At 41.9% G+C, this 27,748-nt stretch overlaps 1 protein-coding gene across 1 annotated transcript in view; it reads right to left on the bottom strand.

Moving 5' to 3' along the window:
• LOC111158970 (fibroblast growth factor 13) overlaps positions 1 to 26,980 on the bottom strand; it is an 83,192-nt gene extending 56,212 nt beyond the window's left edge. Inside the window, exons 1-3 of the mRNA XM_022521315.1 lie at positions 26,794 to 26,980; positions 24,757 to 24,867; positions 19,194 to 19,297 (exon numbers count right to left, since the gene is read on the bottom strand). Of these exons, the coding sequence (XP_022377023.1) occupies positions 19,194 to 19,297; positions 24,757 to 24,867; positions 26,794 to 26,980 (402 nt within the window). The remainder of the gene's footprint in view (positions 1 to 19,193; positions 19,298 to 24,756; positions 24,868 to 26,793) is intronic.
• Between the last annotated feature and the right edge of the window lie 768 nt (positions 26,981 to 27,748).

Raw genomic sequence — 27,748 nt, 5'->3', positions numbered from 1 at the left:
CGAGCAGGGAGACCAAGTAGTGGTACGTGGCACGGTTATGATTCCGAAGAGCACCCGAGACTCTGGCCACTTTCCCAAGTAATCAGTTCATCGTTCCCATCAATTTGCTACTTGCAAACTTCTGCTGCTCGGAGCTTGTTAATTCTATGAATACTCTTTCATGCCCTTTTTTTATTCCAACGAAGCAAGCTAGGCTCTGTAGGATGTGAAAGCCTAGCTCAAGTGTGAAGAGCTCCCAACAGAAATGTTGGTTAGATATACATACTTTTTTAAAAGTCCTCATCACCCAGCCCAAGAAATAGGATTTCCTGAATAAATGCCAAGGCAAAGGAGAAATGAAATCTAAATATTCCTTAAACTTTGAACTATTTGTGTGATTTTGCTATGAAAAGCCCAAGAAATCATAATGGTCATCTGCTCTGTTTTGAACTCTATGTAACAGTAATTCCGCAAAAGGAAAATTCTCTGACTTTTATGTCTATTTTAGTATTTATTTTACGCCCTTTTTTCATACTAAGGCAATTCTGATCATCTCCTACACAACTTAGTGACAATGTTGCATATTAAATCAACACTACAAACAAAGGGGAGTGGAAAACTGAGGGAAATTAGACACAATTTAAAGAGCCCACTGTTTGGCTTTTTTAAAAAATCTTTTATAAAGGTAACATAATAAAACTAATTTTAGAAACTCTTATAAAGGCATAAAATTCTTAATATGATTCTCCCATGTGGTAACCATTTTGAGTGTTTTGAGGTATGTGCCTCCTGTATACGGAGTGAGAGCCGCGAGATGGGGCCTGAGGCCTCTGAGAGGCATTTCTGTTGTACCTTCTCGATCTCTGCATTTTATAGTAATTCAAGCTCTTGTTACATTACGGGGAACATACATGCTAGTTGCTAAGGCATCATTACTAATCACAAAAGCTTTTGTCATAGACGAGAAATGTTTGCTTTAAAGGAATAGAAACACCTTCCGTGTGTCATTGAATGGTTTGGTACAGATGTACGGGGGTGACGGAAGCCGAAAAATGCACCCTCCGGAGAACCTGCAGTTTCTAGGTCCTGACAAGGTCTACTAGTCCAGGAGCCTGAGGGAACAGGGTGAGCTGGAACTAGGTACAGGATAGGTTCGTGGGGCCATTCCGGGTTCAAAGGTATGTTTAAACACGGATGGGATTAACGCTCCCAGAAAACCCAGCTCAATGTCTAGTAATGGCTTATTTCCATGAATAAATGTTTCCTTCCCCACTATTTATCACTGGATTCCGAGAGCCTTAACTGGATCCTCAGTCTCCCGATCTGTAAAACAGGTGGGCTACGAATGGAAAATGGTCTATTATTGGAATTCCAGTGGATTCTCTTTACGGAGGCTGTCACGATTGCCTTGCAAGGAATTCACCACACTATGAACTCCTAACCCATAAATCAGCCAATAAGGAATTTCAAAGCTTGGGAATATGATTAACATTTCAAACCAGCTCTTCCTTCCGATTTGGTTGATCCTTTCCCAGAGAGCTTTTCATTTTAGGTTCTGCCTGTTACAGTCACACACTGCTAGGACACCTCTGCAAAACAGAATGGTGGGGATGGTGATGGACTATGGGATGCTATCTTGGGGAATAAAGTAGTGCTCCAAATAAATTATCGCTTGCAATAAATAACTAAAGCTGTTAGATTCGGTCATGTCATTTTATTTTTTTAGTAGCTTTTCTGTGATCTCTGCTCCTTTCTAATACAAGGCATATACCATTCAAACCTAACTTGGGTCCACAACAAAGCTAGAAAGAAGAAAAGCGATCCATGACTGTGAGCTGTCACAACCCATCTGCACACACTTAGGAGGGGACCTTGTGTTTTCATGACAGAGAGGTGAGCCAGGGAAATTCTTAGCTCTGAAATGATCCCAGACTTATATAACCAAAACTCTCAGGAGTGTCGTGTTTTTTTTTTTTTTCTTTTCTCACCGATATTCCTTAGTTCATTGAACTTAGAAGAGCTGCTAGCCTATAACAAACAAAATCCACTCAACTGAGAGAACCAGGGTAACAAAGCACCCACCAGAGATGTCTTTTATAAACATGTTTCATCAAAAAACTCTATAAAACGGATTGCCTTTGCCATAAGCTATACTTCTTAGCTAAAATTAAATTTTAGACTCTACAATTGCATGAACCTCAAGGAATGTTTCCCAAACTTCTGTTACACAGAAGCCTGCCTTTGTCCAATGTTCATTCAACCACTGGGACAGGAGTGCAAACATTTACTGAGCCACCCGTACACCAGACAATTCATGTAAGTAATCTCACTGAACCCCAGGAATATGTAATACCCAATTTCTAAGATGAGGAGCCTGAAAATCAGAAACGTAAGATAACTGCTCAAGGCTACAGGGCCGGCAAGCCATAGTCCAGGATGTATATGCCTGTGATGCCCGTATTGGGTTTCAGAGGTGTTCCCCTATTTTCTGGGACCTTCTGAACATGGAAAATAAGGCCGTCTGTGGTTACCACTGTAATTCCTTCTGCTACGTCTCCATAAATATGAGAGAAAATTTGTTGCATTAGCCATGCCTAAGGACCATTTACACCGTCCCTAAAGTGGTACCGCTGAGGTGGGCTGTCTCCCTAAGACAGAAAAAGAACTCATCAACACTCGAAAGCTACCCCACGAACTCCTCAGCATTATCCTACCAGTTAAATGTACTCAGAATCCTCACAGTTCCTGACAGACTCATACGCAACTCCATCTTCAAACATTTTCAGAGGAGGAACCTGAGAACGTTTATCTCACTATGTTTCTCTAAAATGAAAAAATTTGTGCACAAATAAAAATTTTATGACAGATTTGATGTCCTCTAAAAGTTGTCTTTAATTTCACTGCCATTTGGAGATCAATGAGAGGAAACGATACTGTGAAATAGCTTTTCCTGGCTCATTTATAAGGGAATTATAAGGACAGGACTCCTTGGGTTCAGTTTTTGGAAATCCCAAACATCAGCATTTTTGATTCTCAGTGAAATTAAATATAAAGGAAGAGATCAGCAAAACTAAGTCAAATCGGGTACATTAGCCCTTCCTCTCTCTTCAGACCACCAAAACTTGGATAGTTTATCTGCTAACAATTCCTCCAAAGAAATTTCAAGCATGTTTTCCTGCCAGCAAAACCAATATAAATTCTGGGGAATCATGACTTGATAAATTCATAGAAGACAGAAGATTGCCATGAATATTTTGGAAGCTTGCTAATATTTTGTAGTAACACTAGTAAAACCTGTTAGCATAGTATATAACTAGGGTAACTCTGGGGGTAAATTTGTTTTAATTTAATTTAAATGTGACCTATGAGTATATATTTGTTAAATCTTACACATTGAGCTACACCCAGAGATCCCTTCCAATTAACATCTACTTTTCTAATACTGTTTTACTGGGTCTGGAATGAAACTACATAATGGATAATTACCATCCGAGAGAGTAAAGAGTCTAAAGACCACAATTATCCACATTAATTCAAATTGCATGAAAAGAGAAATAACAAATGTTTGGAAGACTGTGCTATGGGGGAAAACTAAACAAGCCAGCACAAAGGAAAACCTGATATTAACAGAGGAAGGGAAATCATGTATTTTCTCCCATCGTGTGGGGTAATGACAATGGAGCTTTAAGTCTACTTAATTCGCTTCCTCAGCCATTACCAGTGGGGCACAGATACAGAGTAAGCAAATGAGCCCTCATTAGGGGATGTGATAACTAAGGGTACTCCAAAACCGTATTTTTTAGTCCCAGTGAGATATTTTTCAGTTTCAAAATATCTAGCTATGTACCTTACCATTTTCAAAAGCTGTCTACCTCGCTGAACATACAGCAAATTGCTGTATTTTGACTCTGTTCACACATTCATTTATTATCTGAGTCATAGACCATGGAAATGTGACATTTTCCACAGTTCAGTGAGATGAAGAGAAGGACCATTAAGTGGAGGCAATTAGAAGACACGAACTGTCATCCTTTACTGGTCAAGCCCAGTTACGTCCCCAGTAGAATCCCAACGTTAACTTTCATAGAAGTAAGCCAGATAATCCAAGGCAGCGAAAAAGAAAATAACATTATCGTGAAAGATTCATCAGAAGCCCATGTTGGCTATTTGGATCATGAATACAAAAATAAAACTGTCCCCTTCCCCAGGTAGCACCCCTAGATTTCAAAGATGAGCCCCTGGCCCAGCAGTAGTAAGGAGTACTCACGGGGTCTGTACTCTCCTCAAGCCCATCACTGTGGACTTTCTTAAAAATGTAATGATGGATGCAAAGCTGAGGTTATTTATGACTTGCAAAAGGGATTCTACAGACCACGGGCATCAAATTCAAAACCCTCACTTAATATGTGAGGTGACAAAGGGAGGGGTCTGGGACGCCTGTTTGGGCTTTTATGAGGCTGTTACATTACCAGGAAACAGTCTGATACTATCAGATACTTCTGAAATCTCTCTGTTTACAATTAACTCAATGAAGCCCACACAGAGTATGGCCTTAAACGACGTGTAATCTAGCTTCTATCGAGGGGCTTGTGCTAAATAAAAATGCAGAGGCAGTGAGACCTTCCAGGAGCGATTCAGGAGAGAGAAAAATGACCGCAGACAAAACAATAACGGCACAAAAAATTCCTCTCATTTGAAATCAGAATGTCACAATGGAAGGGAAAAATGAACTACTACTACTATTTTCTTATAAAAGAAAATTTCAGTTAAAAGCAGGACTTGAAACTCAGTTGGTCAGAAAGCTTCTTTTAGCACCCATGAGGAAATACAACAAAACAGTCTAGAGGAACAATTTTCCCTTGACTAACACAGGATGACCACATATGATACGTAATTGCCTTGGGAAGGACTGTTGCCATCACAGCAAGAAAAACTCTGGAAACTCTAGGAGTCTGCCACAAGATCATATCAGAGGCAGGGATTCTGGAATTCTGTGGAAGACTAAGACTCACAAAACAGTTAAAGAAAAGTTCACGTATCTTGTAGGAAAGCCACTTAATGTTTCCTGGCCAGCATTGCCTAATATATAAAGATTACATACACACTGAGAACATCTAGAAGGACGAAGAACCCTATTAGTGTAACCTGGGCCACAGTGATAAAAAAAAAAAAAATTAAATAGACAGAATGATGAATTTCAGGCTACTGGGTTTTTTGTTTGTTTGCTTATTTGTTGTTAAAAAATACCTATTTTTGACTTTGCATTTCATTCAGCAGTACAAAACAGTAATCCAAATTCGATAGTTTTTCTTGACCACTTGTCAAGTACACATACTGTGATGTAAGGTGATGTAAGTCAGAAGGGCTCCGAATGAACGCATCACCATACTTAACATTATCATTTTAATATTATGATTATGCTGGACTGCCTCTGCAAAATTCGTTAAGAGTCCTAGAGACAGGACGAACTTGGAATGGAAATTCTTTTTAGAGCAAAATTTCTCTGGCATGACACTAAACCCTTTCAAATGGGATCTTCCTATACAGAGAGAGTATATTTATATCGCAGGTCCCCCTTGGACTGTGGACCCCTCATGGATTGTGGGATAACAGCTCTGCATGTAGCTTCCTGAAAGATCAATTTTCTCAATATATTGAATAAAACACTGGTTCGTGATGAAACGGCAATAGGTTGGGTGGCAAAAGTAAGAGCAAACAGAGGTTTAATAAAACTGAATAAAAAAGACAAATTTTTTCTATTACTGTAATACTTAAACTCGCCATGAAAAAGAATCTTGTTTTGTTTTTTTTTAATGTCTTGCTGCTAACTTTTAAGAACAAAGTTTAATCCGTACAAGTGTTATGAGCTGGCTTAGACTTTTCCCTCATGCTCCAACAAAAGTCTGAAAATGTAGTGTAGCCACTGGGTTGGGTGAATCCATATGCTAATTCATAACCTATGAAAGAGTCACCGATTCATTAAGAAATTAAATGTAGGTAACATTTAGGAAGTGTTAGTGTGCTTATAAAAGAGAAATGGGAACACGATGAACAATTTGTGAAGTAATTAACTAATGTGCCAGAAATGAGCAACTTGCTGAAGGTTATTTGTCAGGTTTTTTTCACAGTGGGCCCTGTTTTCATTTCCCCTGACTCGAACACACCATGGGAGGTTTGAGATCTCTTGGGCTGAGGTGTGCAGAGCCATAAAAAGGTGGGATTTAACTACTAATAAATGCTGTTGATTCAGGGTATCAGTGGGGGTCAGTATCTCATACTGTTGACGACACACTTTACATAGACAGATCTTATTATGACATTGATGTCTTGGTAGAATTTCTTGGGTTATTGAATTTTGGACTTGATGAAGTCTACGTAATGTCAGCCAAGAAAATTATGCCATTAAAGGAGGGATTCCAACAGATTGTGTAAACGACACCTATACTTAAGGATTAGTTAGACATGGAAAGAGGCTAGATTGTATGTTTGTAAGGCTTCTCAAAGGTTGACTTAGGTCACCATTCAGGGATGTGTAACCATAATGTGTAATAATAATAAAAAAAAAATTAGAAAAACAGCTAATTAAGTGTTGGGGGTTAAAGCAAAGTAAAAGTCCAAACCAGCTAACTGCCCGTCTTCCTTCGGCATGCTTTTTTTTTAGATTTTTATTTATTTGACAGAGACAGAGATCACAAGTAGGCAGAGAGGCAGGCAGAGAGAGAGGGGGAAGCAGCCTCCCTGCTGAGCAGAGAGCCCGATGCGGGGCTCGAACCCAGGACCCTGAGATCATGACCTGAGCTGAAGGCAGAGGCCTAACCCACTGAGCCACCCAGGCTCCCATCAGCATGCTTTTTTTTATGTGAGCTGTAACCAATACAAGAACCTGCCATTACACCAACCAAATCTCACTATGGTTCCATTTTTAAATGAAGGCAAAAATGGCAAATCCTTCCCTCTCCCAAGTGGGAGACTGACCACATAAAAAGGCTATTGTACACATGCTTCTAGATTTACCATAAAAAACCCTTTGTCAAATATTCTGACAGAAAATGCTAAATAAAACAATAGGAAAGCCTGACCTTTAAAGGAGGTAATCAAACCATTTAAAACCTGTTTGCATAGCTCCTTGTTGGAATATTAGCACAAATGAGGGGAAAAGGGCAATGATGGTAAACCTTTCTGAAACTACGTGCCATCCGATAATCTTGTCTGCTGACTCACTAAATGTCTGTAATCTCGTGGTGTATCTTTACCACTGACATGCCTGGGCCACTTGCTCCCACACTGCTGAATCCTGACGGTAGAACCTAGCACTTAGAGGCTAGTCGGAACCTCAGAGTACCAATAACCTCGGGGAAGAAACTGCATTTCATTTTCATTTTGGCTCCCTAACACTGCCAAGGCAGAGGGGTCCCAACCACCAAAATAAATAAATAAATAAATAAGGTCTGACTCAAATCTAATCAGAATTGTTTCAAACACACATGGAGTCCTTCCATTTCTTTACTATTAGGATTCCTCTCCTGTCCACTTCCTCTTTTGCATGTTTTGATGGACCACAACACCAAAGCGACACTAGCACCCAGCGGCTTATAAAACGATGGTCTCTGTGTGTCCACACAAATGTTTGGAAGACTGTGCTATGGGGGAAAACTAAACAAGCCAGCACAAAGGAAAACCTGATATTAACAGAGGAAGGGAAATCATGTATTTTCTCCCATCGTGTGGGGTTATGACAATGAGCCCCCAGAGACGGAGACGCCCTCACCCCTCCAAAAGCAAGAACCATGCAAATTGATGAACATCACCAGAATGTGTTAGAGATATTGGAAAACAAACAAACAAACAAAAACCACCCTTGAGGTCCAAACTCTGCTAGTCTCGCTAAGGTTTCAGAGGTTCGAGACAGATCCTGTTAGTGACGGGTGGTAAGTAAAATGATGAGTTGTGGCGCCTGGGTGGCTCAGTGGGTTAAAGCCTCTGCCTTTGGCTCAGGTCATGATCCCAGGTTCTTGGGATTGAGCCCCACATCTGGCTCTCCCCTCGGCAGGGAGCCTGCTTCCTCCTCTCTCTTTCTCTGCCTGCCTCTCTGCCTACTTGTGATCTCTGCCTGTCAAATAAATAGGTAAAATCTTTAAAAAAAAAAAAAATGATGAGTTGTGGCGGGGAAAAGAGCCGCACCTCAAAATCTGGAGAGGAGGCAGACCAAAAGAGATTCCACAGCACATAAACTAAAATGTTGCTCTGCAAGGCCTCTGTGTGAACGGAAATCACAGCAAGGTCCAGGGCGAAGAAATGTACTGCGCGAAATTACTCATCACAGTTCTGTTGAGCTCTGCCCTCAAGGCTAATTATCAGTTTAAATAAAGTCCTCACGCCTAGATCAGAGACACTAGCAGTTCCAGTGTTTCCTGAGCCTGTTCCGTGAAATTTAAGAATTGCCAGATTCAATATCCTTGTGGCATACAAATGCTTTGATTTATTGACAGTGCTACTGGGAGCGGAACTGTGTTTGAGCAAATACTTTTATTTGGGAATAGAGGAGAACGAAGAAACACTGAGTTGGCTGGGTGGCGTCTCTTGTTGGTGGGATATGAGGAACGCAAATGTAATAAACAGCTTTCCTAAATGTGCTTTTTTGATCCACCTAATGTCTCTAGTGCTAACCACCCCTGTAACCGTCCATCTAATCAGAGAGAAGTAACACGAGTAACAGGGATCTCAGAGCAAAAGGAGATGGTAGCATCAAAACCTTACTCCGTTTCTTCAGCAATCATGAAAGTCGCTGGTAGGAAATAATCATTCCCTTCTGGAGAAATATGTACTTTGTATTCCTCAAAATAGCAGGTGTGACTAGAGCCTGCATATTATAGCTCCAAGAAGTTGTATATGGGTCTACGGGTCGGCATCGTTTCTCTTCGCTCCGCCTACTACCGCAGGATGAAACTGTAGAAAACCAGAGGGAAAGATTCCCCAGTGGCATTGCCCAAACATGGGATGGGGGCTCGGGCATACATCGAGGCTTTGGCTGGATGAACCCCCTGTAACCCACTCGTGTTATGCAAGTGGAGCCACTCGTTTACAAGACTTTTAAAGCACTCCAACTTGCAGCATTTCTTGCTATGACTGACAACCATTTTCCCATCATATTCAACATTACTGTTCCATGACATAGAAACACAGTCTTAATGTGATCTGCTAAAGACTGTGGTGCCATATATCCAATATATATTATTTAATACAACTGGTAAATTTCCATCAGGAGGCACCCTCAACCCACCCCCATCCCCAAGGACATTCAAATTGTTTCCCTAGATGGCATTTTCTTACAGTGAGTTCGGGACTAAAAATAGCATTGCCAGGCTGCAGAAGTTGGGGAGGAAGAGTTTATGCCAATCCTTCCGGCGGTAGATCAACTACTAACAATCAGGACTCTGAATGTAGGACAAATGACTGTAAACTCCAGCCACCATACGGAGCAATGTGATCACTGTTTGTGGCCAGATTCTAGCCTCGTACCTTACGGAGGTTCCCCGGATAGCTGGGAATTGATTGGCTGACAAATCTAGACCATCTCATGCCTCCGGTTCTCTGGTAGTTGAGACGTGCGAAGGGGCTTTCTGAGACCAGAAGTGTCTGTTGGGGGGTAGCTTTCAGATCTCTACCTTAAACACTGTGATACAGTAAAGAATGTCTCGGCTCCCAGGTCTCTTGGAAGCTCGACTTCACTCTTCTTTGGGGCAAACAGCCCGCAGAGAGGTTCTTGCATGAGCACTTGTATTACAGGGAATCATCACGTCATGGACAGGAACCAGGGAATACTTTACACAACATTTTAGAGAATTCTTTAGCCAAACAACCAAAACACTGTTGTTGTTGTAGCCTTGCTGATTTTGTGGCCAGATGAGAACAATGGATTTGTTATGCACAGGCTTTTTTGTTACAGTGTTTGCTATATATAATGGAGTTTTACCAGTTGGAATCCCTTTTCTGAAAGTGATCACTGTCACTTTCTGGTGTCTCATCGTCAATTATGAAAGTATTGTGGGATGATTCATACCCTCCCCTTGTTAAGCTTTTTTCATCCTCTGTCTTGTTGTTGTCTAAGTTGTTAATGCCTTGGGGTTGTTATTTACATTTGACATTTCCAAATATCTATAAGAATTTTGTTCTTGGGTAAAAATGGACATGACCTCTAATTCTGGCTACACCTGCTCTACACTGAGCCAGAATTCCTATCCACATCTGGGGCCCTTATGGAAAGGGGCATTCTATATTACGGCTACTGGCTATATGCAAAATCTACCCAAGAAATCAATTGAGGCTTTCCCAGCAGTTCAACATCCAGACTGTCAAAAGCAGTTAGCATCAGAGTATCTGATGAATAACTTAATCAGAATTTTAGCACAGACATGTTATCTATTCACACATTCAGCCTGGGCAAAACACATTAAATGTATTAGTCAGGGGCCTGCCAGTTATTAACCTTGCTTAAAGCTATTATAATGATCAGAGAAATGCTTTCATTTAAAGTTTCCCTGTTCGGAAGTCACAATTCCCTTTAAGTGGGGTAACCACTGAAACCAGTACTGCTGCCTTCCAAGTTTTTTTGTGTATCGGTAACACACTTTTTTTTTTTTTTTTTAGGCAGGCTCCACACCCAGCACAGAGCCCAAAACAGAGCTTGAACTCACGATCCTGAGATGACGACCTGAGTTGAGATCAAGAATCGGACGCTTAACTGACTGAGCCACTCAGGGGCCCCTGAGTAATTCACTTCCTTAGGTAATCTGAAAACGTTAACACTCGAAAGGATCCATAAAGGTTGTAATTGGGCCCTTTCACTTATTTTACACATTCAAAAGGCCTGACACAAATAGTATGATTTGTTTTTATTTTTTTACATACATCTTTATTAATTAGTTGAATATTTACTAAAAAGGTAATTTTTGCTACACAGTGTTGTATGACTAAGGGGGCGGTGGAGAAAAATCAGTTACTACTTACAGAGTATAAGATTAGTAGGTAAACTATTTGAAGACACAACTTTCATGGAAAGGATAATAAGAAAAAAGGGCCTGACGGGCTGTTTGTTTCTGCCACATTGTGGACTAAAATTATACAAATAAGAAGGGAGGGACTAAAAGCACTGTCAGCTCCAAGACATGAGACTCCCTGGATAATTACACGAAATGTCGCTAAAAGGTCTTATTTGCTCAGTTCTATAAAGCTAGTAAGCATTACCAAATATGTTGCTAGAGCAATCTCCAAAGGTATTATATGTTCAGCGTAGGACATATATTTAAAACAGATTTATTTTGGGAATTCCAAAATAACTAGTCCCATAATAGCAACAGAGCAATGAACATAAGACTGGTTTCTTCCATTTGCCTTTGTGTATGTGTGTTGTGTGTGCGCGTAAGTACGTGCGCACATGTGTGCACGCATGAATTACCCCCCTGCATCTGGCTTTACTTGCTAAAATTCTTCTTCCTCATTCCTGCCAATTACTTTATTCTTTAGCTCCAAGAGACTGGCTTTTTTCCTACAAATATGAATTTAGCTTCTGAATTAAAGCCGAGAGATACTCTTTTAAATACGTGCCCCATGACCTCTCCTTTGGATTACTTTTTCAACTTGGCCTCAAAAACAGAATATGGAGCCAATCTCGCTCTATTTAGCTACAACTACTATTGTCTCCTTGATTTCTGAGAAAGCACCATCCTCAGTCATTCTTCTACCTAAGAAACTATACCTTCATCCTGAAAAATTTACCAATCTGGGCTACATTTTTACAGAGACCATAAAGAGAAGGCACTTGACTGTGAACGTACAATCAGATTTATCTAATTTCATATTCAAATCCTGCCAAGCCAGATTTTCTTTCACATTTGAATGAAACTTCCATGAAATGGAGAGAGAACTGAACATGTGAAATAATCTGTGACTTGGGAAATGTATTTTGGGTTTGAAAATTATGCTGGTTCACTGGTATTCTGAAGAAATATCGAAGATGAATACAGCTAAATACGGTTTATTTTTCAGTACAGTAAATATAATGACCTCGGCCTCAACAGCACCAACACAATAATTAAAAGCCTCTTTAAAACGATGGGTATTAAGGAGGGCACTGGGTGTTATATGTAACTAATGAATCACTGAACACTACATCAAAACCTAATGATGTACTATACAGGGGCTAAGTGAACATAATAAATAAATAAACAAAATGTAAAATTTAGCTCCTTGAGCTAGCAGAGCCATTCATTAACAAATAAAATGTGCTTGTTTTCTCTGCTTTTCTTTCCCTAAAATAATTTCATTTTCTTTATATTCCATTTTTAGTGATACCGCTCCAAAGTATGTGTATATGCATTTAATTACCTTTACCATTCCCTTAATCTGAAACGAAAATGCCCATCAAAAATGTTTAATTTCGGGGTACCTGGGTGGCTCAGTGGGTTTAAGCCTCTACCTTCGGCTCAGGTCATGATCTCAGGGTCCTGGGATCGAGCCCCGCATCAGGCTCTCTGCTCAGCGGGGAGCCTGCTCACACCCCCTCCCCCGCCCCTCTACTTGTGATCTCTGTCTGTCAAATAAATAAATAAAATCTTTTTAAAAAATGTTTAATTCCATGGCCACTGAAAACAAAAAAGCCTGTTAGATATGGGCATCAAAATTGGGAATCTAAGTTTTTGTAGTCAACCCTTTTCTAACTTTATATTAATATAAACAAATCAAATTCAATACTTTGTGAATTAACTGAAGTACATAAAGAAGCTAAAGTTTTAATTAGACGCTAGAATTTGTGTCTACTAGTTTTGTAGGGTTGTTATGTATGATGGCTACTGGTTATAAGCAAAATCCATCCAAGAAATCAATTTTGATTTAATAATGATCACATTCTTCCATACTGGATATTAATCGTGTTTGTGGTTATTTTAAATCTATTTCCTTTTATAATGGGGTCCACCCCCTTCCCTAAACAGTTTTAATGTTTAAAACCAGGGTCCTCCTTTTAATTCTATTTCAATTTATAAGTTTCTATGACAATAACCCTAGAAGTTACATTATATGAACTTGCTGATCTATAGATTTGACAGAACTTGAACACTGTCCATGTTACAAATGTTGGCTAGGAGGATATTCGTCACACTGAGTTGATGGAGGAGTTCATCTAAACTTTAACATCCTTCCTATATTAGAACATGGGCTAGAGCTGTGAAGTCGTATCACTGAAAATTAGACCTGAAATCGTCACATGTTAAAATCTGAGAAAGAGAACAAATGTGTACAAGAGTTCGCGTGCACTTGACTGCTAAGGCCTTTTAACATAAACCAACCCCCCACCCAGAGTCTGAAGTTAAAACACGTATCAGAACTGACTTTAATTCACTCAAACGATGTAAACTAACCTTCCATTAAACCACGGTCTATTTAAGCCCGGTGCCTAAACCCAGAAAATCCTCTGCTGTCAGAAGATCCTACTTTTTATGATGCTTCCTTGCTTTGCGAAAAACATGTTCATTTTTCTCAACCTCAGTTTAAGTGTTGGTAAACTTTATATGGCTTACCTAAAAATCATTAGTCATTTCTCAAATTTTTGACTAATTATCTTATTTTTCTAAAGAGGTTTTGTGACTAACATAACATAATTAAAAAAAAATAAAAATAAAGAGGTTTGGGGTTCCTAAAAATATAACATTAAAAACCGGGTTTTTAAGGGCACAGTATTTACTAAAAGCATTTCCTGGTGGATTGTTTACTAGTTGCAAAAGAAAAAAAAAAAAAGAGCAAGAACTATACAGTGGAAAATCAGACAACATCTTGATTGGATCATCAAAATTAACACGTGTGATAGGAGAAGAAACTTGGTAACTTTGAGGTATGTGTAAATAATCCAGTAGAGAAGTCAAAATCTGCCCCCGCATTTCAGATTTCAAGACAGACTGGGCCCCCGGGATCAGTAAGACACGCTACCTCATTCCCATGGCATCAAGCTGACTCTCAGAGAGACCTGCTTTCTGATCTTGCATCTAATTTGCTATGGTCACCCCAAGACCATCAAACAAGGCAGTAAAATCACTCCTGTAAGTCCTCCCTAGAAGCATGTGGATGGAAAAGTTTACTTGTCAAAGGATTTCTACTTGTCTTCATGTGCCCCCAAACCAGACACAACTCAAGCAACACCACGCACTCTGGAAACGGAAAAGTAGTGTTGATGAGAGGTTAAGTGATTAGGCAGGTAAAAAGACTGCCACTAGTTCTGGAACATTCCAAAATCAAAGCAAAATGCTTTTGGTTTAGCTTTGAGTTTATTCTGTTTCTAGTATCTGCTATTACTCCTTTATTAAAACAGGTACTAGGGTGTTGTTAATATTTTCACATTTAAGAGCCTTGATTTTCTGCAGTTAATGTTTATTTATTTCAACCAGTTCTGAAATATGTATTATGAACAGCTTTATGCTATTAAATATTTATACTAAGAAGTTTTGAGGAACTCTCAAAAGCTTATGTGTAACTCATTATTGGTAAAGAAAAACCCAAGGTATCAACAAAGTTCTTGATGCATAATGAATAATCATTTCCTTACAGTTCCAGTAAGCCTTAGTTCTATCATCAACAAAAGTAAGTATGTTATGAAATAATGGCTAATTATGATTCTCTGTGCCACAGATGGTTTCTCACTGCCACTTGAGCCTACATCAAGTCTGTCCCCCGTGGCAACAAGAAAAAAAGGGGGGGGGAGGGTGCAGTGCAGGAATTCAGAGATAAATCATGGAAAATAAATTACTATCTCTATAGCAATCACGACATGGAGGTATTGTTTCTTTATGCAATGGACAAGAGGGGGAAGAAATGGTAAAAAAATGAAAAACTGAATTTCAAAGAAATGGAAGGATGTACAGGCAGAAATTCCCAAGTATACAAAGAAATACAAGGAAATAAAATAAGAGAGCTTTCCCGAGAGTCAGCATTTTCCTTCCTCTCAAGAAACAGTCCTTCAGAAATATAAAGTCAATTTGTTTGCAAGAGCAGAGTGAGATGATCAGCATCAGATATTTCAGATAAAGGACAAAGTGCATATGAGTTCATGGTTTCTGACTTCATGGTAGGGGCGGGGGTGGTTCTCAGTGCTATTCAGCAATCATTTTTCTTGGCCCTAGATCAGTGGTTTTCAACCCGAGCTACCCATAGCATCAGCTGCAGAGTTTTAGAAAATATTCATGCACAGACCCGTCCCCCTTTAGATAGTTTGATATAATTGGTTTGAGTGTAGCAGAGCGACTGGAATTTTTTTAAAGGTCCCCAGGTGATTCTAATAGGTAGCTAAGTTGAGACTGGCTATCCGACTAGGAGTCAGCCAACTTTTTTTGGTAAAGGGTTAAGATAGTAAATAATTTTGCCTTTGTGGGCCCTCAGGCCTCTGTTGCAACTATTCAGCTCTGCTGTTGTAGCATAAAAGCAGTCCGAGACTGTAAGTAAATGAATGGGTGTGACTGTGTTCCAATAAAACTTTATTTAAAAAGACAGGTTATAGCCTGGATTGGGCTCATGTGCTGTGGTTTACACAGCCCTGGTAATTAGACCGTTTCCACGCCCCATTTCCCAAAACAGCTGTTTCAAATCTCCACCCATGCCACCCCAGGGCTCTGTTTTTCAGCCGGTGACCTCTCAGTCTGCTTCAGTGGGAATACACAGGGCATTTGGCTGGAAATCCCTCAACTTTCTTCTCCATCACCAGCCGGCTTCGTATACCTATGTCCATCTGCATCTGTCCTCATCTCTTTGGCTCCTATTGTAGCAGTGGGCTCCCTCTTACCAAGGTCAATCTAATCCTTTCACTTACACTCAATTCCGTCAGTCTCTTCAACTCCTTCTGGACCCCATTTCCTATGTTTTTAATTCCTTCCTCTCGACTGGCTCTTTTCCTTCCCGTAACAAGTAGATTCAAGTGTCTTAACCAAATAACCCCAAAAGCATTCGTCCCTCAGTCCTATGTCCTCCTCTAAATACTCACATGTCTCCTGTTAGAAATGTCATACCTACCGCCCCTACTTCCCCCTTCCCATTCACCCTCCTCAAGTCACCCACTACAGTCTGGTTTCTGTCTCCATGACTCCGCTGAAAGTGCTCTTGTCAAGATCACGGAAGACCTTCCTATGATAGAGTCCTAGTTCTTGTTTGACTTATTTTCTCCGAAGTATTTGACATTGCGGGCTCTTCTGAAAACTCTCTCTTGTGCGATCTGCCTCCATTAGTTCTGCTGCTGCTGCCGGCACTTGCGCGATGGTATTCCCTAATATTATTTGACAAACGCTCGTCTCTTCCTGTGCTACATATTCTCTCGACTATTTCCACGCCAGCAACCACCACCTACATGCAGGAGCTCCCACACTGTATCCCTAGCTCACATCTTTCTCCAACTCCACGTTCATATTTTCAAGGATCTATAGCAAGCTCCACTCGGGTACCTTCCTTCCCGGGTTTGCTTTCTCCTTTACTCTACATCATGGTTAACAGCTTCACCATCAGACCAGTTGCCAGAGGTAAGATTCTCCCTCTCCCCCCGGGCCCCCGCATAACCTGCCATTGTGCACATTTTTAAAAGCATCTGTACGGCAGCTCCTTCACTGACGTCTGTGTGTAGTGAGTGGCGAGCCTACATGTTGGACCACCCACGGGGGTCCTGCGTTCTCTCCAAATCCAGTCGGCCACCAAATCCTGATGATTCTACCTCTGAAACAGCTCACAAGTACACGTCCCTTTGGCCAATGTCACTGCCGATGCCCTAAGGCAGCCCTTAGTCATTCCCCACCAAGATGATTTTCAGCAATGTCCTAATAGATTTTTTTTTTTACTTGCCCATGTCAGTAGTCCTCACTTCCTTATTTTTGCTCCCTCCTTAGGTCACCGACGAAACCCGTTTTCTCTTTGCTACGTCGCACTTAACAGAACTGCCTACAATGTTTCAGTGGTAGAACTGCCATGGTTTCATGTAAGAGCAGTGCGATCCTCTCTTTTTGGATGAGGCATAATATTTCCTGTCACTTTTTGGTCACAACGACACAAGATGCGGACATTACTAAGACAGATTCTATCCTGATGGCATCTGGGCACCATACTTGAAATGATAACGAAATGGGTGATCAGCATGGGGAAGGGACTCCAAACCACGATCCAGGAGGAGTAGTAAGAAGTGGAAAATCTATCCTGGAGAAAATTTGGAATCTTTGCTGGATTTTTTCCCCAATTGAACTCCAGGGTTCAATGATGTCAATCAGACATTCTTCCTCCTTAACGAAAACACAGCTTCTTTTCCTTAATAGGAAATGCTCACTTAAGGTTCCTTTTCCTTTAATGGGAAATGATCACTTAAGGTTCCTTTACCTTAATGGGAAACGCGTACAAAGTGTCCCACATTTCCCTCACAGCTTGCCCATCACAGAGAGAAAGAAAGCCCATCGATCTACAATGCTGATTCCTCCTGGGAAGTCTTCTTTAGAAATGAGCTCATGTTGGCATTTACCTACTTGCCAAAATGATGGTCAATTCGAACGGTAGGCTGTGAATTTTTTACATCGGTTCCTTAAATGTAATACCAAATGCCCTCATTTTCTTGAGTGGCGACACCTGACATATTACTTAACATGACTTTTTCCTCACTCTAACTTAAAGGTTATTGCCAAAATTAAAATTATTGTTGCAAGATTTAAAAAAATTCAACCTTCTGGATTCTTGACCAGTAATTATTTCCTAGTGATAAGCTTCTGTCCCGTCTGGTATTCACCTTCCCAAAAGTATGCTTCGTATATTCCATTCCTTCCCATGCCTGCACAGTGGTTTCAGAAAACAAGCATTTCTTTCATTAAACACCTACCTTTGTATTTGGCCCTGCTGAGGCAGTCTGTGGATCTAAATGAGGTTAATTAAAATCCTACATTATTACATTCTCTTACCTTAACTCACAGATCTGAAGAACAAATCCTCTTTCCTATCCTTTATAATAATAGCAATGTATTAATGAGTGACAGATTTCACGAATATAGTGATAAATCCAAGTTTTGCCTTTGTAAAAATCATAAAGCCCCTGCATTTATTCAACAAGACCACTGCCGTGGCCTGATAAGAAGCGGACAGTGACCAGGGCTGGAGGGTTCTGCTGGTGACTGATCGTCTACGGTAATGTGAAACGGACTACCCGGTTTGCCAAATGAATGGGCCCTTTGTGGTCTTCGTCTTCTCCCACCTCTTTCCCAGCCCGGCCTCTGAAAACCGGGGCTATGAAACATCTGTCAACAGTCTCTCTACACACCTGGCTTTGCAATAAATTCAGGGAACAGGCGAGAGCCCAAGTATTTATAGATTAACCACTCAGGCCGACTGGGGACCAGGTTTCTCCAGCCATGGTAATAGCCTCCATGAAGGTTATCTAGTAGGAAGTCTGACAAGCAGTTCTCTCCATTTTAAACATCCTAGCCTCTTCTGAAAATACCTGCAACTTGAAATGAAGATTACAAAGTATTCCTAGATTAAGTGCTCTCCTGTAATCGGTAACTAGGTCTACTGGTAAGAATGAAATCCTTGCTCTGAGAACTGTACTGTTCCTGCCTGTATTTAAATGTGAAACATATTTTTAAAAAGCTTTCTAGTTTGGCCTTGCGTTCCTAACTGAATTGTTGTCTACACTGTTTACATATTTCCTGGGAAAAGCAGGAATGTGCACACAGGGAGAGGTTGAAATGTGCCTGAAGGAAAAAGGGTAGAGACAGCAAATGTGACCTAGTTGAACGGAAGATAAGGAACAGAGATAGTTGCAGAACTGTCTTTCATGTCCTAGAGTTCATTTGAGGAAGAGGTCTCCTTCGTTTCTTTAGGAGGAAACATGGATACATATATATTGAATTGCCAAGCAGGACAGCAAGACAGAGCATTCTATGATATTCTATGTAAACTAATAACCCAAATGTCATCATATGCGCAAAAAAAAGTTTAGTGGATCTTTGATTTTATACCAAAAATGTTAGCCTCAAGCGATTAACTAGCAATAGACAGAACTTTCCCTGGAAGTTGATTTGTCCTTTCAAATGAGATCTTTCCATCAAAAACATTCTTCCTCATCACAGAAATCTGCAATAACACATACACAACATGTTTTATTTCACATCGGATGAAACCCGATGCTCAAAGCATGAGCATCGTGAAACGCTTACCGAGGTGTACAGGTATCCCTCGCTGTTCATTGCCAAATATAGCTTGGTTTGAACTCCTTGGATAGCCACCACTCGAAGACCCACAGGGATGAGGTTAAACAGAGCTGGAATCAAAAAGAATGCGAAAGCGATGTCATCATTCTGAATTCCATAGCTTTACAATGTTCCCAGCAGGTGTGGCCCTCCAAAAGTAATGTGTGCTGGGTAAAACGATGTCTGTGTATTTACACATAGATAGATAGGGCCTCTTCTCCCTTTTAGTGTGCTTGGTGTCTGGCTACAGTCGCATGAGTGGGGCTGTGCCACGGCCACATACTGTTAGACACCCTGGGGAAATGGGAGACAAGCCCGTGGTTTGTGTAGTGTCGGAAGTAGGGAATCCCGATGCTTTTGGAGAGCTACAGTTTCAGGAACTGGTCTATATATTAAATGGCTTTATCCTCAACGAACTATTTTAAACCGCTCCCCTAGATGACAGCTAAAATTCACAGACATGGTTATGATCTACCAGTTGGGGAGAGATTCCTAGAATCTTAGAAAAGATACTAGTCTAACTCCCTCATCTAAATTATCTGTATTATTTCCAATGCAACAACCCAAAAATAAATCCAGGCCTTGAAAAAAAAGTCATTTTGTAGTCTTATGTTCCCAGAGTAGTATTTCAGTATTTCTTAAAGAACCAACATTTTCCAAGATAGGGTTGGGGGTGGAGGGGCAGTGCCTAGCTTTGCGCATCTAGTAGCAAAGGTGAAAAGAATACCAATAATGAACTTAAGAGGTTTGTTTGTTTATTTAGCAAAATAGTTGTAAGTAGGCAGCCAGCTGGTACCAAAGAGGCCTTCATTTCTCCATTTGAAGGTTTGATTGCGTGAAACTTACACCCAGCCTCTCCTCACAATCACAAACCACTCACTGGAGAAAACCAGTGGGCGTCCTCCCCCTACCAGCTGTCTACTCCCTCCTACACTGCGAATAAAAATAAAACAGTACATTTTTAAAACGTAGTGCTTGCCACACACATCTTTTGAAGCTAGCCTGTGCACCTTTCAAGAGTCATAGACCAATGTTGATGATTGTTGCCTTGGTGTGTAAGTTTACTGAAGAGGATACATCGGTCTGCTATCATTTCTGTGAACAAGAATGTAAAAGAGTCACCATGTGGGTAAGAACAGCTTTTCTGCGATCTCTTACCTTGATGCATATCTATCCTGCTGCAGTAGGTGGGGCAATATGGGTGAAAAATATTAGTGAGGAAATGAATACTCCTTGGGGGAGCCTCCAATGTATATTTCCCTTAAAATCAGGGTGTTGCCAGAGAGGAGCGAGGACATATTGTACAGTTCAAAATACAAGTGTTCCCGCCACATGCCACTGATGGCGCCTCGTTCAATGCTCATCGTATTAAAAGCTGTGCCCTTCTGTTATGTGAGGTAAAGGAAAGTGATCGCACAGATTGCAAGCCAGGATCGCATGCTATATTTGACGATGCAATGCACAGGAAAGGAGTCTGTCTCTTTGCTTATGTATGTATCTCTTTCTGTTGATGATGCCTTGCTCGCAGAGGTGCTCAACACACATCTGCGGATTGACAGCAATCGGAATGGTGACAACATGACAATATGATACTTTTGGAATGCGACAGTTCACAATCCCATTACATAAAAGTTCTTGTTTAAAAAAAAATCTGAGATCTAAAAAACCAACCGAAAACTTCCATATGGGTTTGGTGTATCACCAGACAACTAGAAACCCAGCCTGTGTCTGAATCCTAGTTTAGTTATAGTCATAGAGGACAGGGAGTGATAAATAAAATTCAGAACTGTGTCTAGAACCTCGTTTATCACAACACTCAGAGCCTCCTTAGTTCTCTTAATGTAGCTTGTAAAAAGCAAAAAAAAAAAAAAAAAGAAGAAGAGAGAGAAAAAGATTTGATCTTCACCACATGCCTCAACATCTCTGGTGTGGGTTTTAATGAGCAATAAAATGTCAGAATTCCAAACATCAGATAGCAGGAGGTAGAAGAGAAGCAAAATCCATCAGTAATCCATGCCTGGGATTATCTATTCCTGATTAATGGTGTTAACTATGGAGGAGAACATAAATTTTTCACTATGCACCATAAATTTCTGTGACACCCCATTCAAAAACAAAAATCAGCACTCTAAAACCAAACAAAACAAAACAAAACTGAAGAAGGCAGCAAAAGTAGACAGCAGCTAATCATTCTAGTTCAGTCTTTTCTTTTCTTTAGACATTCAAGATAGATCATAAACTAGGTTGGTTGAAAGTGTAAAGGGTCAGATAAAACAGTTTCCAGATAAAAACTCGAAGAAATTACATCAGGGGTAAGCTTAGGCAGAATCGATAATTTCCTATGTGCCTGTGTTTCTCTAAATCTGGAGTACTTCCTCCTGGACACAAGATATCATTTCAATTAGGATGAAACTATTCTACATATGAGAAGAAAACAATTGATTTCATTTGTGTATCTAAAACACATTGATTAAATACCAAAAATCTCTTCTTCCTTCTCTGTGGAAGTTTCGCATAAGCTTTTAATAAATAAAAGGGCTTTTGTTTCTTGTTTATTCTACTGTGTCTACATAAAACCAATTAAACTCAGTCTACTACCTTGAAGGGACCACTTTCTCAGAGACATGCGTAAGTTGACACTTAAGGTTTACTGGATACACACTGGATACACATATCCTTCTTCGTTAGCTGGGCTAAGGTCAATTTTTCAAAGGGAGCAATTAATAGAAGTGTATCTTACTGCAGACTGGGGAGACCTGACACACTGAACTAGTAACACTGCCGGAGATGTGCAGGGAACGTTGCCTATTCTTTTAAAATAGCCCTCATTGCACCCAAGGCAGATAATAATAAAACTGCTGCCACGAAATGTCTATCAACTTTTCCTTTTTAGAGGGAAATACATAATTTACAATGGCTGGTTTGCTCATGATGAGATTTTACTGAACTGACATCTACCCTTGTAATAAATTCATCAAAGGTCAGCTTAAATGCATAATATCCAACATACGTTTATAGGAATAAATCTAGTTGGGCAAATGTGAACGAATGTGTTTCATCGTATTATGCTTATCACCACAGAATGAAAATATCATCAAATCATTTTGAACTAAGTGAGAAAAAAAATGACAAAAGGTACTAAAAAGTATTAAAAACAAAACAACAAAAAAATAAACACAGTATCAGGAATACGTGTTAAGGAAACACTACATAAACGAGTTACCGTTGAAGAAAAAACAACTTGTATTCTTGTTCTACTCATTTAAAATAATTAATGAATGTCAAGGAAATTGCCTGGCTTTCGAGAAAAAAGAATAAATTTACATGGCTACACTTCCATTGTAATGATGATCATGTGAATAATCATTTTAATCATGAAACAAGACTGTTTCCTGAGGACTTATGCCCTACAATATCCTCACTGGGGAAGATTAGCTAGTCCCCTGGCCTCTGGTCGCATTCGGCGGCTGGGGAAGGGTCAAGCCCCACAGACCTGCTATTTCTTTTGAGGTACTTTTCACTTGAATGCTTCATGTTCTGGTAATACTTACCACCACCGCTTTCCCCCTTATTATTTCATTCTGCCTAAATACTGATTCTGATAATCAGGCTAACACTCGTTCAAGGTCTTAGAGTATCTTTAGTACACACAAATGCCATTCATATCAGTCAGAGGTATAAGGCAACCAAAGGCAGAAGCTATGAATACACAGGAATTGAAGAGTAAAACCTACTACGTGATTTAGAGCTCCACTGTAGGGAACAGAGTCTTGATTTACATACATATATGTGTGTGCCCGTGTGTGTGTATATATGTGTGAATGTGTGTTTATCTTAAAAGGACTGCCTAGCATGTGATCTTGATACATTTGGCACATTGCTGTTCACAAAACACAACCAATGCACTGATTTTAAAGTTTTTCCTTTTCAAGAAACACATGTGAACACTAGAACCAAAATAATTTTTTTCTCTGATTTTAATGTAGGAAAGATGTTACAAATAGATGGGGGGAAAACTTGACTGGGTGGGGGGGGAGCTCATGGGCAACTAATCATAAACTTCCTTTCAGTGATGCCCAGTGGACCCATTTTGCAGAAGCACTTATGAAAACAGACCGGCTCACAACCCCCTCCCCCCAATTCCTTCCCTAGATACTGATCTGTACCTAAAATTTATCGGAATGTTTTCTAGCTGATCATTATGTACTAATGTCTGTTACACAATTACAGTAAAACCTTCTATTCACATTTGACTAAGTTTTTCAAACAGAGGAGTATACACAAAACAACATCTAAGATACTCACTGTAGAACTTGAACATCGCAAGAGTAACACAGCATTTTGCAAAAACAGTGAAGAACCATTCAGTATGGATGTTTCTCATCCTTGGTACCACCAGGGCTTTCTTCAAGGGTAATTAAAGGTGACTTCCTCTTGGGGTCATAGCTTGGCCATCAGCCCAGGAAACATTATTAAAAGGTGAGAAACTCTTTTGACACCTAACACTGGGACCCCTGTCTATGGCTTTGCTGTCTGCAGCCGACCATCTCTCAAAATGCTGCAGAGGACTCGTTAGCCTTCTCACTGGCTTTCCTTGCTGTCTTCTTAGCCGATAGAGGGGATGTTTCTAGGAAATTATCAAAGTCTGAAGGAAGTGCAATATAAATTAGGGAAAACAGAGAATGAATTGTGAGAACCAGGTGTTTCGGCCTCATGGAGCATTTAATGGGTATGCAGAAATCTTCCAATGGCAAGAAAACACCAATTATTAGGGAAGAGAGGGCTTCATTGTTTGTGAGTTTGTTTTTATGACTTCCGATAAATAAAAGCATACGTGATAAAAAGGTTATGTAACATCTTATAATCACATTATTTCAATAATTAGAAATAAAATTGACTTTATTTTTGATGTGTTTCCTTTATTAGGTTCACCGTGATGGTCCCAACTTGGTCTTTACTCAAACCATGGCTTAGAAAAAAATAAATAAAGCACTAAGAGAAATCCCTTCACCCACCTGTGGACGTATCTCAATTGTTAAAATCCCAATTAGTCTCAGAGTTATCAGTGTGTGTGGAGGGGCGGGGTGGGGAGCAGAAGTGGAAGCTTGTAATGATGAATTCTCATGAAACAAAACCACTCCTCCCTCTTGGGATGAGACCGGTTCTTAAGAGTAGAGATAACGTGCTATTTCAGGATCAGTGTGTGGGTGAGTAAATTTTCTGTGGGAAAAAAGTAATAAAATCCAAAGGACAGCCATAAATCTATCCAGATTACCATGGAGATGACATTTGGATGGTTCTTCAGATGGTGTCAGCATTATTTGCTACAGTTCACTATTTTACATATTTTCACATTCAACTTCCCTTAGGTTAACCTGCACCAACAGTGTGGAAGTGTTGACTGTATTTTTGCCTTCGGGGGAGAAATTCACAAGGGTTGTTAATTTCAAAATAGTAATAATCACAAAGAAAACACGCAATGTCAACAGGGCACTCGCTGGGAGATCCTATTTATTTCGCGGTCACTTACTGTAAGTGCTGTCCTCGTCTTTTGTGCCATCGATGGTTCCATCTGCCTGCAGCTGCAAGTGGTAACCTTGGCGGCTGTAGAGTTTGGTAACTATGCCCTTAAGCTGAGGCTCTGCGAAGAGAAGGAGGATTTGGATCAGTCGATAAGTTGCGCTTATGTAGTTGAAAAGACTCAGAAGTTAAATTCTGATTTCATTTACAAACTTTAGTGGAAAAGGTCATACCACAACTTTAAAGAGTCCTCTGAAAGGAAACAGGCAACAAACTCCCAAGTTTTGGAGGGAATCTCCAAGCTGAAGAAAGCTTTGATTTCTACCTCGGCACCTTGGTAAAGCCCTAAAGCTTCTGAGGGCAGCTAGTTTCTGAGAGCGTGCCCCCTGGCTTACAGAGTGGGACTCTAGCTCACTGAGCGTTCGGAACAGGTTGGCAAATGGCATGTTCTGCCTTTTAACGATGTGCCACTTCTCATGAGGAAGGAGAAGGAGAAATACAAAGATAATTTCCAGTGGTTTGACAACCAGGAACCAAAAACACACTCACAAAGACTTCTCTCAGCATTATCGCTCTTCGAATAATTAGTCCCCTCCATTCTGAGAGCGTTGAAAATGCATCAACAATCTGAAAGCCCATCAAAAAGGACTTACATTTGGAAATTGGAGCTGTGATACAGAGAAAAGGGGAGAGGAGGAAAAAAAAATCCATTACCATACCCTATCGTGTTAATTATCCTTAGGGAAAAGGGAGGCAAAAAGAGCAAGGTGTTTGTTGGTGGGGAGGAAAAGGAAATTAGTTTATACAGCAATATGAGTTGGGTTCTCAGTTACAATGATTTTCAATTATGAATCACCACAGATTTAATAAAGTACCTAATTTACCATAAGAGCCATGTTATCAAAAATTTGCTTTTAACTGAATGCAGATACCTGCACAGAAATCATATGTATGTGATCATTCAGGCCACATAATCATGCTTTGCAACTACTTCAGCCTTTTTAAAACAAGCCCAATTCACAGCGAATGCCTTGCAAACTTCGTGCAAACAGAAAATGGATGTCTGCCTTTCCAGTCCATAGTGTGTGGAACACATACAGAGAGAACAAATTGATGAGTAAGTCTGAAATTCAGTATTATTTAGCTCGTTAAAAGTAAGAAAACAGCGTAAAGGATGCATTTGGGGAAGAACGGCCAAATAAGCTGTATGTTCTCCTTGAAGCTCTACCTTGAAGCTCTACCTTAACACCTAGAGCTGTGTGAAATTTCCCCTGGCACAGGGATACCGCGCTACTCTTCTCGCGGAATAGGTTCCAAAGGACCTACAATCTGGCTGTGAGTTCTCTCTTCAATCCAGCATTTTAGTAGCAAGTAACCAGTTTCACGAGTCTAACCAGATCACTAAGCTCTTGGCCACAAGGTTCTAGGGATCCACTCCCCCCTCTCCAGCAAATATTTCAAGGGTGCACCACAAGTCAAGTCTGTCCCGATAAGCTCAGAAGTGATCGAAGAAACAGAATGCCTAGAGAGCCGAAGCCCACGGCGTTTGGGGGGGGGCGGGGGCGGTGGAAGCTGGATCAGGGGAAGGGTCAGAGCTGCAGGGGTAAAGGCAAAGGAGGGTTTCCCCGGGATTGCTAGGGCGGGCGGTGGTGTCTGCCCAGCTCGGCGCCTGCAGTTTCCACGCCACACACTGACACACACACACACGGCGGCCACGTCTGGGTCACGCGTGCCAGAGCCCCCGGGCGTGCACACACGGGGCACGTCTGAAGCTGAGGGCGCGCCCCCCCGCCGGCTCTGGCTCCCGGCTCTGCGCCTGTCCCACGGCAGTTGCAATGCAGCAAGCCAGTTACCGCTACGAACGCGGCGAGAAAGCCATCGCTTCCCACGCACGCACACCGGCTAGGTGGCCGCATCCGCACCAGATGGGCCCCCGACAAACTCACCTACGCTTACATACACGCTCTCCAGCCCCCTCCACACTCGTAAAGTATGGGGGGGAACCCCAACCCACCCCAGCCCAAGCCGGCCAAGCGCCCCTTCCAACCTGGTCTCCTTCTGCGCCTCTTCTTGGAGCCGAAGAGTTTGACCCGGGAAAAGACGTTTAACTTGTTTTTGTCGCAGCTGGTCTTGCCTTTGCTGGGGCTGCTGACACACTTGCAGGCGTTGGATTTCTCGCGCTCGCGGGCTTGTCTCTTCTGACGGATCAGCGAGCTGGCGATAGCCGCCGCCATGGCCACGACGCCCACCACCACCACTTCTTTGGCGGCCCCTCTCCGGCTTCGCCTTCGCCTCCGCCTCCCGCTCCTCCGCGGCGCGTCCGCTCGGTCTCGCGCCGCGGCCGCCCTCGTCTCCCCGGCCGGCGCTCGCCCGGGCTTCTCGGCGCTCGGCCCGTCAGCCGAGGAGGGGGCTCAGCATGCCGTCCGGGCTCCTGCGGCGGGGGTCCGGCTCCCGCGCGGGCGGGCGGGCGGCCTGGGTCCGAGCCGACGCCACAGCCCCGGGCCGGGATCGCGGCGAGACTGGCGGCGGAGGCAGCGCGGCGCGGCTGCGTGCGCTCGGCCTCTGCGCCCCGAGGACACTGTGCGAGTCCAAGTGGCTCGGGTCGGAGTTTGGCGGCACCCCCCGCCCTGTGCCGCGCGGAGGGGGCCGGAGCGGGGAGGCGGGCAGAGGGAGCGGCGCGGGCGGGAGAGAGGCCGCGAGCGCGGGCGGCGGGAGGGCGGGGGGAGGAGGCAGCGCGCGGGGGAGCGCGCCCTCGCCCTGGCCCCTCCGAGCCTCCGACTAGTCCTTGCAACTTCGGGGCCTGACGATCGGGAAAAGTTGGCCCGCGCCGGCTGGCCGACGGGGATCAAACAGGTAACGGCCTCGCATCTCGGCGGCGGCGGCGGTGGTGGCGGCGGCGGCGGCGGCGGCGGCGACTGCTGCTCTGGGCGCGGCACAGGCTCTGCATAGCAATCCGGTCGCCGCAGGCACCCTCCGGAAGCGCGCCGCGGCCTCCCCGAGGC

The sequence above is a fragment of the Enhydra lutris genome, unplaced genomic scaffold (genome assembly GCF_002288905.1).
Source record: "Enhydra lutris kenyoni isolate GAN:26980312 unplaced genomic scaffold, ASM228890v2 scaffoldscaffold65, whole genome shotgun sequence".
NCBI lineage: Eukaryota > Metazoa > Chordata > Mammalia > Carnivora > Mustelidae > Enhydra > Enhydra lutris.
Note: the sequence above shows the minus strand (reverse complement) of the source record. Positions and strands in the feature narration are given on the sequence as shown.